Here is an 11365-nt window from a genome sequence, read left to right on the forward strand (position 1 = left end):
TGATGGCAAGCAGCATGATGCAAGCAGTGCCTTACACCCTGCTAAGTTTGCTTTTTTAGCTTGTTTTAGCTGGTAGTCCTGGCAAAAACATACACTATACTAGAAAGGTAGCTGGTTAACCAGCTCTTGACCAGCCTAGTGTTTGTTTAATTAGATTTTGTTTATGCTGTGTTTATGCTGGTCACCACTGTGACCAACCTTGAACATGCCGGTTGACACGCGTGTTTTTGTTTGTAGTTTTGTTAGTTACATTTTTACATTTTCATAACATGAATGTTCATCTAGCTGGGAATGTTAACTTTTTATTTTTTTTTATTTTATTTCTAATTTTTCCCCTTTTCTCCCCAATTTGCACAGCCAAATACCCAACCCACTTATTAGGACTCCCCCTATCACTAGTAATGCCCCAACACACCAGGAGGGTGAAGACTAACACATGCTTCCTCCGATACATGTGAAGCAAGCCACCGCTTCTTTTCAAGCTGCTGCTGATGCAGCATTGCCGAGCAGCATCACAGCACAGCGCGTTCGGAGGAAAGCGCAGCGACTCAGTTCTGATACTTTAGCTCACAGATGCCCAGTGCTGTGGACATCACCCTAGGAGTGATGTGGGGAGAGAGCGCCATCTACCCACGGGAATGTTAACTTTTAACTGTTATGAAAACTATTATTATGATGCTCATTTTTAGAATGCTTTCTGAAACATTATTTCTATAACATTATAGGTTAACCTTTCTGGAACCTTTTCAAAACATTGCCAAATGTTCTTATAACGTTCTCTGTTAGCTAAGATGCTAATAGACAAGCTAAACTAACTCCAACAAAAAAGACCCTATGTTCTGCAAAAAACAGCTAAACTGGTCAACCAGGCAAACTAAATAGACCTGCTTAATTTTTTTTTATTAAGGAAGTTTAAGTATTTTTTTTACTTACTGGGTATTTTTTTTGCAGTGTACATTTCAACTTTAAGTAAATATTAAATAATATGTTCACAAACCGTAGTAGAATTGCAGATCACAGAGGACCATCTGCTTTTTTGGACCTCTCAGACTTCATAGAGAAGAAAACTGCCTACACTTAATTTCAGTACATAAAAACGCCAAAGTGTAAAGGAAGTATGCAAATGTTTGAAGGCTGTTTTTCATTTGACTAAGTGCTCTTCTCTGTCGTTTCTCTGTTCCTCTCTTGTAGCAGAGACGTGATCACGCACGTAAGTAGTGACCTGTGGTGACCTGTAGTGATGCTTAGGCCAAGTGACTACAGAATAATTGACCTAATCACATGCTATTATTAACTGCAGCAATTAAGGTGGAATTATTAGGCTTAAGTAATAAAGGTGAGGCCGTGGCACTCGCTTCGCTCACCAGATCAGAGTATAAAAACCACATCTTTGATTCAAAATTTCTGAAACATCTTCTGGGTCTTCTGCTCATTCACTCATTCAACAGGCAGCATCAGAAGCTCAACAAGCAGTAAGTAACAAGGAATTATTCTTCTGGAATAAGGTGTTATTAGTTTTTTGCTGGTAGTTGGTTTCAGGTGTGTTAAGCTGGTCTTAAAATCTGGAAATCCATGGTAAAATTGATCACATATTGGAAAGCTAGCTGGTTAATCAGCTCTTAAGCAGTCTAGCATATGTTGCTTTTGATTTTGGTCACTCTGGTCAATCATTTTGGCCATGCTTGGTCAGTCAAGTTAATTTTGTTATTTAGTCAGCAAGACAATTAGCTTGATTTTGTTGGCCAACCAGGTTAGACAAGCTTGACCACACTGGTTGTCTAGCTTGCTCAAGCTTATCATGTTTGAAGACAAGCTAAACCATCTCAATTTAAACAAAGGCACATTAAATGCTGGTCAGGAGCTAAACGGATTATCCAGTCAAGCTGTAAGTAAGTACATTTATGTAGATAAAGATGTCATCAAGTCTGTACTAAGTCATTGTGTAATCTTCAATTTAAGAAGTCATTAATAACTCTTGTTCTGAATCCTGCAGCTATGTCCGGGCCCACACTGTACGTTTCCTTGCTGTGCCTTCTCTCAGTCGCCTCAGCCTGCTACATCTCTAACTGCCCAATAGGTGGCAAGAGATCCCTGATAGAGGCTCCAGCTCGTAAGGTAAGATATAGAATGTGTGACCTATAGTACATTTTACCATCAAATACCATCAGAAAACCACATACTGCATGTGATTCCACTGTTCCTAAACTGGGTTTGTAGACTAGATGTAGAGTCCTTGGGAAAAATCTTATATTGATGTAGAAATTATGTGAATGTTCTTTTACTTTTAAAAGGTTCTGTAAAGCACCATCAGCTGAGATGACTGATCTTTGGGTCAGTAGCTCTAAAAGAGCTTTTAAGAGACTAATGTTTTCTCCAAACAAACTTGCAGGAGAGAAATACAGCTAAAATGTGAACTTTTCCCAGCTAAAAATGCTTTGTTAGTAATTTTGTTACATTTTGACTTGACAATGCCCATGGACATTTCTAGAACATTTTAATTTAACTTTACATTCAATCCTTTATACGTTATATTATTATTATTATTGTAAATTTAGGGCATATTTTACTGTATGTAAAATTAAATGCTCCGATTTTTAGGTTTGGAAAACATTTTATAACACATTTGTTAAATATTAAATCTTATTAAGTTTTCATTTTTCAACTGTATTGTATTGCATTTGTTTCTTTAGATGTTTTCCTAATGTTATGAAAGTTAATGTATTTGTCTAACTGGTAATGTTGCATATGAAATGTAATAATAATGTACTATAATAAACATTCCTAAAACCTTATTTATGTAACATTACAGCTTAAAATTCTTGGAAACTTAAAAAAAAAAACATTCCTGAATGTTCCTCTGCTAGCTGGGTTTGGGGTTACAGAGGGGCAGTTTGAGAATCACTGCTTTTAGGTTAGGAAACAAAAGATATTCTAATCAGCCTGGATAAGGTGATCAAATCCTATGTTACATTTTTTTCTACCACCTTTTGAAACTTGCCATACAATGCCATTTTTTAAAAATTGTATAGGAAATTTAATTACATTGTGTAGCAGGTAAACTATTCCAATCCTTTAACTATACTTGTATCTTTATACCACAAATGAAATAGGTAAATATATCAAGGGTATATCTGACCATGGTCTTAAAGCATGGGCTGAAATGTCATGTGTTTAATTAAAAATAAAGATGTCTATTTTTGCTACAGAGCTGATGGGCTATTTGATTTTTGGTTGCACCTCATCTAAAAAGTTGGATGAAACACCTTATTTCTTTTTTTTTAATATCACAAAATATCACACATGTAATTCACATGTAATTGGTTACAGGTTACACCTGTAAGTAATTCTGTCACAATTTTAATTCATATATGATGCAGTGAATTGTACTTTATTTTATAGCATCATAGTTATTCCTGTAAAATACTACTATTTTAAAAATCGAATTGCTCTCCCCCTGCAGTGTATGCCGTGTGGTCCTGGAGACAGGGGCCGCTGCTTTGGCCCCAGTATCTGCTGTGCTGCAGAGCTGGGCTGTTACGTGGGTTCTCCGGAGGCGGCGAGCTGCGTGGAGGAGAACTACCTGCCCAGCCCGTGTGAGAGTGGAGGGAAGGCGTGTGGATCTGAGGGAGGACGCTGTGCTGCCCCGGGAATCTGCTGTCACTCAGGTGAGTGTGTGTTCATCAGGTGACTGAGATAAGGAGAGCTGTCTTTTACAACTTCTTAGAAAGCTGATTTGCTGCAACAGTTACACATTAAATTGCTGGTACAGAATGAGTGAGGTGATTTTTTTTATATAGGCTATTTCAGCCATGATTGTGCTACTGAAATGAAATGAGCTTGTATAATTAAAACTGTTAAAATGCCATGTAGCAGTAGTTTCTGAATGTAGTTTGGCACAGCTACTATTGGGTCATATACCATAAATAAGCTACATAATATCAGTCTTAAAAAAAGTGTATCACCAAAATAAAGAAGAAAAAGTGTTGACTATGCAAAATTATATAGAGTTTATACCTTATGATTTTGAATAATTGTACTTAAGTATTTATTAAGTATTATTAAACTAAAATTATCTATATTTCTACTTAATTACATAAAAAAAAATAATGTTGCTTTCATATATTTTCATTTTGGCCTTACTTGTTTTAAATCTCAAAGACCAGGAGGTCTACTTCTTTTGGATTAGGATGTATTGCTTGCATCAGACCACCATCCAAATGCTGTTTTTAGGTAAAATTGTGCTCTTAATTTCTATATTAAATTGGCCTTGCTCATTTTACCTGCAGGTACCAGTCAAATTTTTTTTCAACATTTAGTTTTCATATAATTTTGTATATTTAATTTTAATTAAAAAGATTAATTTAACTGTCAACACTATATTTATCTCGGCTAAGATCAACTAAGATTTTAACACACACATACAACACCACTTAAACATTTGGAAATTCAGTGTTTTTTCATTGTAGATTAATACTAAAGTCAAGCAAAGTATGAGGGAAAACATATGGAATTATTTAGTGAACAAAAAGTGTTAAACAAACTAGAATATGTTTGAAATATTTTTTTAGATTCTTCAAAGTAGCACCTCTTGCTAAGATAACAGATTTGCACATCTTGGCTGGATTTTCTCAGTCAGTTTTATGAGGTAGAGTCACCTGGAATGGCTTTTTCAGTTAACAGCTGTTTTGAACTTGTTAAGAGTTAATTACTTAAAATTATTGTCCTCTTAATGTATTTGAGGGCATTTGTTATGAAGTTGTGAAAAGATAGAGTTGGTATACAGTGAATAGCGCCATTTGACTAATGTTTTAATCCATTTCATAGGAAAAACTACTCAACTAAGTAGTGTTAGAAACCATCAAAGAGACCATCAAACTTTATGATGAAACTGGCACTCATCAGGACCGCCCCAGGAAAGAAATAGCAAGAGTTATGAAAGAGCAAGAATTAGTGCAATGCTAATTAGTGAAAGCTATTAAGCTTTGAGCATGCTAAGCTAAACTGGCTAGCAACATTAGCTATTTTTGTGCAAAATTAAAGACGTTTTAGATATTTGGCTATGCTTGGGGTATGCAGACAATTTGTGACAATGTTTTTTGACAAACAAAGTTACATCTAAACCAGTGATAACAGCAGCAACAGCAGCAGCTATATAGCATGTGCTTTATAGACATTTCTATTGTTCATTTTTATAGACTACAGTATATGATAGTATTAGAGAATCTGTGAGCAACTTCTGTTCGACATTTACAATAAGTGTGTGCTAATTGCTAACTGGTGTAAAGTATTCAGCTTTCAGATTGCTAAGCTAAATGTGCTAGCAGAGGCTGTAATTGAGAGAAGTGGAAAATATGTGACTATGATTTTGTCCAATTTATTTGTATATTTGATAAATTTATAAAGTTTTATTTTTTTATGGTATTTTTAAAAGGTCCTATTTTTTTGTATTTACGTATACAATTTATTCATCTATATTGAATGTGGGTTTAAAATTTGTGTTTTTCTTTTATTTATTTATTTTTCTTATTTTTTTCCTAATTATTTCTAATTTCTTATTAAATATTGTAAAAATAATGGTTAACTGATTGATTGATTGATTGATTGATTGATTGATTTGTTTAACAGAGGGTTGCAGTACCGATCAGACATGTTTGGCAGAAGATGAAGCTGAACCAGAGAATAATGAGGGTCTTGGTGGAGAGGTCCTGATGAAGCTCCTGCACCTGGCCAGACAGCACCCCTCCAGCAGAAACCACCAGTAAACCTTTGAGGAGCACTGGACTGGATTAGTGTGATCTTCACATTACTGAAGCACTGGCTCTCACGCAATGTAATGCACTCCCCTTTGACTTGACTTTCTATCAAACGTAGCTAGAATGCATGTTATGTACTGTATAATTGTGAGCACATAACATGTGTTCTGAACTTTAAGGCACTGGCTGCTAGCGTACTCTTGGAATATGGTTCTGTGTTGATAATAAACGTAGAGAAGGGATCATACTGCTGTCTGTCATCAATATCGGCCGTTTTTATCTGTGTTCCTACCTGCTTTTGATATGATGTCATTTAATCTCATGGTGGTAAAGTGATAAGCAGGACGGTCATGTCACAATTCCAATATAATTGATGAGGTCGGGCCTTTGGAGTTTTATCTCCTGAACACTTTTATCTCTTTTAATGCTTACTGAAGTGTTGAGACACACAGTTCGTCTTAGAGAGCTGACTGCTCATAATCATTGTAAACAAGGCAATTGATTCAGTAATATCTCACATTTACATACATTTACAAAGAACTACTTTATCTACTCATAACATTCATTTTAAGCCAGTGAAAAAAAGCTATCAATACCCCTGAGCTAAGATGCAAATCAGTAGACATACAAAACCAGTCATTATGAGATTTGTTTAGAGCAAGTTTAGATTTATTTAACTGCTTATCAGAGACATTAAAGGTTTTTTAAAGCTTCATTTGAAGACCACATGTGACTCCAAAGCAAAATAAGCTTAAGCCAATTAGACAAACTTGTGTGCCTGTGTCTTGTTTCTGGTAAGGCCATGCAATGACGAATTGATAATAGGCATTGATTGAGCGGAGATACCCTTAGATCAGAGTCCGAACGTTCACTTACATCAGTCTGAAGAAGCACACACTGTTAGCCTCATAGCACTCTTAGCACATGATCTTGGTCATAGAGTAGGCTAATTAGGCTACTACAGCTGTTAATATAGGGTAGCAGCTATTGACTGAGATGAAGTCTCCTAGTAGAATACTGTATGATGTACAGTATGATGTAAATCATATTCAGCTTAAGAAATTAACAATGATTATTATACACACAAATTGGTGTACTATAAAAATATGTGGAATATTCATTGATATTTTAAAAGTTTAAAAGCCATAAAATTATTACGAAAGATGTGGGAGGCTCTGTACATTATGAGGTGTTTTCTTGTGAATGTGGTGTTCATGTTAATGCATTCAAACCATTGACAGAAAAAAAAAATTCTAACAGAAATCACTCCTAAAGCCCTATCCAGACGGCATTAGTTTCTCAGGGGAACGTCTGTGAAAAATATTTCACACTTCTACTCAGTGACAAAACTGTTGCATCCGGAATACATTTGAAAAAACAGGAGGACCAGTGAGTTTTTCGGCTTTCTCGGTCACATGACATCGCGATCAGTAGCTCCTCCATTTCCGCTCACTTTTGTGTTTATGTGGATCGCCATGGAGACAGGACTAAAATTATCGCAGGACCACAGAGTTTAGTGAAAAACAGTAGGCAATGCAGCCTGTAATTTTCTCAGAGGACGTCTGAGAAAAACACGTATCTACAGCAATCTTTAACTTTTTAATGAGACAAATGGCAAAAAGTCATGGGAGACAATACTAGTTCCTGTCTCATGATATGTGGTATGTCAGTGTAAGTGTGCATATTAATGACAGTACAAATTACTTATCTTTAGGGAGAGTTTTGTGAAAACATTTTGTAAAATGTAACTTTACCTCAGTGGTGACAGGAATCAGATGTAAAACTAATACATCAAGAAAAACAAAACACCTACACCATGCAATACACAATCCAACAGAATACAGCATGAAGACAAGACAATAAATGCTCTTTTACCTTTAATCATTCACACTTGCTAAAGAAACAGAGTAAGGAGGTGATGAGATTATAGAGCAATAAAAAGTGATTTCAAGCTCTGCTCAGTGATTCATATCAGTTCATTGCCCATCAACACATAATCCAGCACCAACAAATTGAATTCAACATGCTACCTGGTTCTTAAGTTCCAACTGTAATTAAAACATGTGTTATAATAATCTGTTTAATTATTAACGATGAATAAGTACAGAGAACTGATTAAAGGTTTAAATTAAAGCTAAAGCAAGTTGAAACTATCAGCATCAGGACAAATGTATGTCTTGATCAGTTTACCCACAGAACCACATTTACTCTACAAAATGCTCATGTTCATTATGCATGAGTCATTATAAAAATACTGTGCCATTAATATTTTGTAATCTTTTTACTATTCATCATATTTATTAGACTTTAGACACAGAAATCATTTTTTTTAGCCTAATCACTTTTTATTTAATTTACTTAAATTACTAAAAATCCTAAAAACTTAAAAAAATGTGTTAATCAGTTAAAAGAATCATTCAGTTTTACAAAGTGAAAGTTTGCATTTCCATGTAGGCTATATATGTACAGTAATAATGTGTTTTAAACAGGGTAAATCAATGAAAGTACAATATATTGTTGCACAGTGTTCATATGAAATTTAAACAACTATGCCGTGGACACAAAATAATGACAGATTATACTGATATTGATCTGTAAACTGACAAGCAACTTTTGCAAGGGTCAGCAAGGGCAGAGAGCATCTCCGCCCCCTGTGGTTAATCATTACAGAGCTATAGAAACAATATAAAAAGCATTTGAGGCCGTCAGTCTTCTCCTCTCGTGTGGTCTCTTGTCACAATGTCCTTCTCTGGAAAATATCAGCTGGACAGCCAGGATGGCTTTGTGCCTTTCATGAAGGCTATTGGTAAGTGTGCTGAAAAAAATGCTTTAAATTCAAGCAGAAGTAATGCAGGAATTGGTGGATTGATGGTAATGGTTTCTCCATTGCTATTTGGGAGAAACACTGTTGAATTTAATTGAACTGATTTGTGATTATATCTGACGTTCATTGGATCCTGGATGAATGCTGTAGTTTGGTGATCTCACACCTAAACACAGCACCCATCCAAGATCCAATGAACATCAGATGCCATCACAAAGTAGTTCAATTGAATTCAACTGTGTGTCTCCAAATAGCAATGCAGAAACTGGTGGACTAGGAAATGATTGCTATTTTTAGAGATGCACATTGGAATTCAATTGATCTGATTTGTGATGGCATCTGATGATCATTGGATTATTGAATCCTGATATCAGTATAGTTTTAAACACTAGGAGAGGAGTTCTCAGACAGGAATTACATCTAGTCTTGGACTGAACAGCATTTTGAAAGCTCAATCCCAATCCCAATGTCTGGGAAACTGATTCAAGATATTGGTTTCCAGTTTCCCCAGTTCTCCAGTGACTGCTTTGTCTTATGCTTTATTTTATCAGAAATGTTATGTTCTAGAAATTTAATTGCATTGCTTTGGACTTCTTGCAGGTCTTCCCGATGACCTCATCGAGAAAGGCAAGGACATCAAGAGCACCTCAGAGATCGAGCAGAATGGAGACCACTTTAAAGTGACTGTGACCACAGGGACCAAAGTCCTGGTCAACTCCTTTACTGTGGGCCAGGAGGCTGATCTCGAGACCCTGACTGGAGAGAAGATCAAGGCAAGGCTGCTATCTTTCTGAAGGACCTTTGTCCTTTTTACACTGCTTAATGCTCTCAAAGATCAGGGCCTAATTTTTCAAACACGCCTTAGCAGTGAGAATATCTTATCATAGAGAAAGAGTGCTCCTCTTGACCACCTAAGAATCATCTCTGTGCAAAGAAGCTTTTGGGATAAAGAGCATATCATGCATCCAAAGAACAAATCAGAATCGTTTCATGTTTATAAACTAACAAAGGACCTCTTACTCTACATTTTAAGCAGTAGTTATTGGATATTTATAATTATTGTATTAAGTGTTGCTATTACTGTCAATAATACTGGACAATAGTTTTAATGCACTGTATTACATAACATATATTATTTATACTATCAAATAACAATCATAACAATAATACTAAAAGTGTCTTTTATCTTTGTTTTTTTTTTATTTCCAGTCTGTGGTGATGAAAGAGGGCAACAAGCTGAAGGTCACTCTGAAGGGCATTGAGTCAGTCACAGAGCTTGTTGATGGCAACACACTTGTCAACGTGAGTAAAAACTGGAGATATCTACAGCTAAATTCTTTAATGGCTATTAATAAATGAGGGGTGTCCAGATACGGCCTTGTGGGCCTAGGACTAACACAGAGATCCTAAAGAACCTTCAGTGAATATTTCTTTAAGAAGCATTTTTGTGGATAAAATGACTAAGTGTACTGAAAAGGTTTGTTACAAATTCTGGTTCTTTCACATTTCTATTACAAACCTGGAGTAGGATTCACGAAAGTGTCTTCAGAATTTTTTTCCTAAGGAAAAAAAATGTAAGAATTTTCCAATTTTTCATTAAATTATTTTTTCATTAAAAAAAATCTAAAATTCTGACGAACTGCTATTCTCAAAAAAGTTATTATTATTTTTTAAATATTCTTATATTATATAACCTTGCAATAGTTATATAATATAAACTTTTTAGACTGTAAGGGTTGGTTTCCCCAGGCAGGAATTGAGCCTAGTCCTAGACCACATATCGCTTTCTATGTAGTATCTCTATTTACATTGCTGGACAGTCTAGGAATAGGCCTAAGGCAGCAGTATGTGGATAAGCATTGTCATGTTGGAATAGTGCACTGGAGTGTGCATTAAGAAAAGGTAGGGCCACTGCTTGCAGGACCTCATTAATCCTTATCCAGGAAATCAGCCCTAAGGGGCAGTCTATTGAAAGGAAAATATAATCTATGACTAGGCTTAATCCCTCCCTGTCCAGGAAACCAGTCCTAAGGATTTAGAAGGTACACCTATAAAACAATCAGTTCAAATAGTCAAATTGCCAGATTTAATGTCTAATTTTAGAAGATTAAAAGTGAAGATTGTCTTAAAGTACTATAAGTGTCTACATAAAGAAAATTTACTTCTAGCTTTTTTGTACTGAAAATATTTAAAGGCTTTTAGTTCTATTCTTTTTTCAATTATTTTACTTTACACTGCACAGATTTACAGAATTGAATAACAAAATGTCTAAATACTAATTTGTTGTTCATGATAAGCTACGAAATACAGCATAAAATATCATGCTATAAATGACATAAGCAAAAAAAGGATTTAAAAAACATTCTCAGAAAGGAATTAAGTCTTTATTGTGATTATCTTAAGATTTTTTGTAAGTTTTCTTAGGAAAGACTTTGTGAGTCTGGTCCCTGGTTATTTATAAAAATCAAAAGTGGTTCTTCCAAATCAATGTAGCATCTTTATTTTTGCATGTTCATAAGTGTGGAGCTGGTACACTTTTAGATGATCGTGTTGTTTGCTTTATTGAAGTTCAATTTGACCAAAAGATGGTGCTGTGGTTTCCTTTGCAGACCCTGACTCTGGGAAACATCATCTACAAGAGGACCAGCAAGCGTGTGTGAGGAGACTGTATAATAAGGAAACAAATGAATTGGGAAAAACTGTAAAAATTGTAATAAAAAATCATTTTTACACGCTTTTGTACAATTATGTCATAATTTACTTTGGTTGTGTCATTCATGAATTCAGT

General features: G+C 35.2%; 2 protein-coding genes across 2 annotated transcripts; both read left to right on the forward strand.

Annotated features, from left to right (window-relative positions):
- Positions 1-946: 946 nt before the first annotated feature.
- avp (arginine vasopressin) lies at positions 947-6000 on the forward strand. Its single transcript, XM_007254072.4, has 4 exons — positions 947-1472; positions 1994-2115; positions 3461-3665; positions 5626-6000. Exons 2-4 carry the CDS (start codon positions 1996-1998, stop codon positions 5760-5762), a joined length of 462 nt encoding a protein of 153 aa, XP_007254134.1. The 5' UTR covers positions 947-1472; positions 1994-1995; the 3' UTR covers positions 5763-6000.
- A 2459-nt stretch (positions 6001-8459) lies between these two features.
- Positions 8460-11309, forward strand: LOC103043953 (fatty acid binding protein 1-B.1). Its single transcript, XM_007254073.4, has 4 exons — positions 8460-8559; positions 9178-9350; positions 9787-9879; positions 11187-11309. Exons 1-4 carry the CDS (start codon positions 8493-8495, stop codon positions 11235-11237), a joined length of 384 nt encoding a protein of 127 aa, XP_007254135.2. The 5' UTR covers positions 8460-8492; the 3' UTR covers positions 11238-11309.
- The last annotated feature ends 56 nt before the right edge of the window (positions 11310-11365 follow it).

Source organism: Astyanax mexicanus, chromosome 12 (genome assembly GCF_023375975.1).
Source record: "Astyanax mexicanus isolate ESR-SI-001 chromosome 12, AstMex3_surface, whole genome shotgun sequence".
NCBI lineage: Eukaryota > Metazoa > Chordata > Actinopteri > Characiformes > Acestrorhamphidae > Astyanax > Astyanax mexicanus.